General features: G+C 52.0%; 1 protein-coding gene across 1 annotated transcript in view; it reads right to left on the bottom strand.

The window, feature by feature from the left end:
* sv2ca (synaptic vesicle glycoprotein 2Ca) overlaps positions 1–3,654 on the bottom strand; it is a 15,834-nt gene extending 12,180 nt beyond the window's left edge. Inside the window, exon 1 of the mRNA XM_060054233.1 lies at positions 3,000–3,654. Coding sequence (XP_059910216.1) covers positions 3,000–3,603 — 604 coding nt within the window. The 5' untranslated portion in view covers positions 3,604–3,654. The remainder of the gene's footprint in view (positions 1–2,999) is intronic.
* Positions 3,655–3,841: the final 187 nt, after the last annotated feature.

Below are 3,841 nucleotides of genomic sequence, written 5' to 3'. Positions count from 1 at the left end.
GAGAGAGCAAGAGACAGCGAGAGTGAGAGTGATTGAGAGAGAGCGAGAAGGAGAGGGAGAGAGAGAGAGAGAGAGAGAGAGAGAGAGAGAGAGAGAGAGAGAGAGAGTGAGAGAGCAAGAGAGAGACAGAGAGAGATAGAAAGAGCGAGAGAGAGAAATGACAGAGAGAGAGAGCAAGAGGAAGAGAGAGTGAGAGTTAGAGAGTGATTGAGAGAGAGAGAGAGAGAGAGTAGGAGAGAGAGAGAGAGAGTGCGAGAGAGAGTGCGAAAGAGCGTGCAAGAGAGAGAGGGAGAGTCCCCGAGCAGAAAAAACCAGAGCGTAAATGAACAAACAACAATAAGTAATGATAGGGAGGGGGAGGGGGGAGGGGGAGGGGGGAGGGGGAGGGGGGGGGGAGTGTTGAAGCGCTCCCAGTGTGTGTTATGACTGAGATGACAGTTAAGCTCTCCCCTGGCGCCTTTTGAACACTGCCGGCCATCTGTTACATCTGGGTCCCTCCTGCCTTCAACCAGCCCCCACCCACACCCCATCCCACCACGCCCACTCACATCACCCTTCACTATCATTTATCTCCGTCCTGGCTTTATATCTACTCCTACTCTCTCCTCCGACCGACACACTGCACACCTCCCCCTGAACACACTCAAGCAAAAACACACGCACGCACGCACGCACACGCAAACAAATGTGGATTCCGTTTGTCACTGTTGTATGGTATTGCTCACCCTTGATTATGGATTATGGTTCATTTACTTTTCACTTTCCCTCAGTCTACACGCCAATATTCATACCCAAAGACACACACACACATACACATCAACAGACACACACACTAACAAAGAACCAGTCCCACACACACACACACCAGTGTCCCTCTCCCCTCCTTGGTTCATCCTTCATGGCCGCTGTGTATTTGTAGTCCCAGTGGGACACAGATCCAGTTAGCACCAAATACAATTCTGTAAACTAATCAGCATTCTAGTCATCCCTGCTATTCTGGCCTTTGTATTTTTGATATTGAATTATTCCATTACGGGCCTTGCTGTCACTGTCTGGGGCTCTGCCTTTCTGTATGATTAATTTGGCTGTGTGATGCGCATGGACATGGAGTTCACTGCGACTGGGGGAAAAAAGTACTACCACTGAAACTACCATGAGCTGTGGTGTGAGCATAGTGTTTATAAGAAGCATGCAAAGTAGCTCAGTACAAACAAAACACATTACTGTCGTTTGATCCAACGTTTCACGCTAATAAACATGCCAAGATTGTCACACATTTTGACTTGTTATTTACGATCCCCACTTCCAGGTTTATACGTTTATACCTTATTCACCTGACTAACCTTTTAGAAGAGTTATATTTTGCACATTTAGTTAGTTTTGTTTGTTTCCACACATCTCTAAATGACCATATCGTCATGGCACCTGTGAACCAGCTACAATACTGTAGTATGTGTGTTGGCTGTAATTAAGTGTCATTATTGTGAATAACCACGTGGATACCAATAGACAGGAACAAGGTCACAGTAATCATGTGGAGAATATGGCACAGAAAGGGACACACATTCAGTTACTCACACAGAGTCAAAGGCACGCATATATACATGCACCAATACACACACACACACACACACACACACACACAAACACACACACACACACACACACACACACACACACACACACACACACACACACACACACACAAACACACATGCAGACCAATCATGCTCACCTCAGTGGGGGAGGGGCCTGGGGCACTCAGTAGGAAAAAGGAAGGGAGAATGAAGGGAGGATGGTAGGACAAAAAATGAACGAGCCACATAAAGAACAGAGGAAGGAGAGAGAAATAGATGGAAAGAGAGAGAGAAAGCGACAGAGAGAGAGAGATAGGGCGAGAGAGAGAGAGAGAGTACAAGCAGCAGAAGGGGAGAAGAGAGAGAGAGAGTCACGAACAAGGGGAAGCAGAGCATAGAGCAGGAATGCCTGGAGGACCTTGCTTTGGTCGAAATGAAGAAAGAGAGTTTACAAGGAGACTAGGAGAGAGGCAGGATGATATGGAAGTAATGCCCATTGCAGCTTTTAGTGTGGACCAAGTACTGGAGGACACATGCAGGCACTCACGTACACGCGTACACACGTACACACACACACACACACGCACTCACTATCACAAACTAATTTCCCCATATCGCAAATGTCCAATCTCATCAAAATCAATAACACAAACCAACCAAACACACTGACACTCTTTCGATTCCATGTTGCGGCGGTGATTCTGCCACAGGGTATTGATGTATGGTGGCGTCTCGCCGCGCCACCGTTAGCATCTGAAACCCTCAGTGCCGTATCCAATAATCCCCCTAGTAGGTATGGTAACGCTATGAGCCGGCCCCAGTCTGCAGCACTTCTGGCAGGCTGTGTGCTGCTGATGGATGACGCCCCTGCAGCCATGGGGACGGCCGGGCCGGGGCCCAATACCCAGGGCACGCGGGGAATATTACAGCCTTCTTTTTAATCCTGACACCATATAGGCCGCCTGATCAAGGTGGAGCGAAAACAGAGGCGCAGGAGGAGGAAGAAATGGCACAACGCAAACTCCCTCGTACCACGAACACAGGCCGTGAGCTCCTTACGGCAGATCACAAGAACCAGCCGATATGCTGTTACAAAACCTGAGTATACGCAAGTAAGTAAGTATGCAAACTTTAAAGGTGACATATTATACCACCAGGTGTGAGTGTGATTAGTCGTTACAAGCCGTTTTGAAAAATCGGCCTCTTCTGACATCACAAGTGGGCGTGTCCACCTAGATGTATGACGGATAGAGTGAGCGACGATTGCTACAGTCCACTGGGTAGGCTAATCTCAATCACACCTGGAAGTATAATATGTCACCTTTAAAAACCTGAAGCCCTAAAGACCCACACAAACACACACACACACACACACACACACACACACACACACACAAACACACAAACAGACATTGTCCTTACCTAGCCATCCAGAGCTGGAGTTGGGCACGCACATGTCCGTCTCGGCGCTGGGCAGCACGAAGCCCACCACGAACACCTCCACGCCGTCCGACATCAGCGCCAGCCCCAGCACCAGGAAGAGTTGCCACTGGAACCTCCCGTGGCCGCACTCCTGGATGATGAGCTCGTACTGCTGGGCCAGCTCCTCCTCGTCCGCCTGCCGCTCCTGCTCCAGCTCCTTCCTGTCCCGGCCGGCGTCCGACAGCGGCTGCCCCAGCGCCACCTTCCCCCCGCCGGGCTTCCCGTTGGAGGGGATGCCCTGGTACTCCCCCTCGTATATCTCGTCCTCGTCGTCGTGGCCCTCCGTGGCGTCGCTCGAGCCCTCGTCGTTGTCACGGGAACCCCCGCCATCCTTGGCGCCGTTGCCGGCGTCGCCGCGGTAGAACTCGTCCTCCTCGTCCTCCTCGTCGTCCTGGAAGCGCGTGTAGTTGCGGTGGGACGAGTACTCGTCTGTGGCGCGGTCCACCACCTTGCCCACCTTCTTGGCGGCGTGCCGTTTGGCCTCCTTCACTATGCCCTTGGCCCCCTTGGCCAGAGAAGTCCTGTTATCGTAAGTGTCGTCCATGTCTGTCTGTCTGTCTGACGATGGGGAGGGTAGGGGGAGGGGGGAGACTCTCAACGCACGGGGGGGGGGGGGGGGGGGGGGGCGGTTGGTTGCAGATGGAAGGCCGGTAGAGTGGGAGTGACCGGGTGGTGGGCGTAGGGTGGGTGGGTGGTGGGTTGGTAGGGGGTTGTAGGCTGGCGGAGACGGTGTTCAGTGAGAGAGGCTGCGGTCACCACTGGAGACAACCCACGAAGATGGA

This window comes from Gadus macrocephalus, chromosome 6 (genome assembly GCF_031168955.1).
Source record: "Gadus macrocephalus chromosome 6, ASM3116895v1".
NCBI classification, from domain to species: Eukaryota; Metazoa; Chordata; class Actinopteri; order Gadiformes; family Gadidae; genus Gadus; species Gadus macrocephalus.
This window is presented reverse-complemented; position numbering and strand designations above follow the sequence as displayed.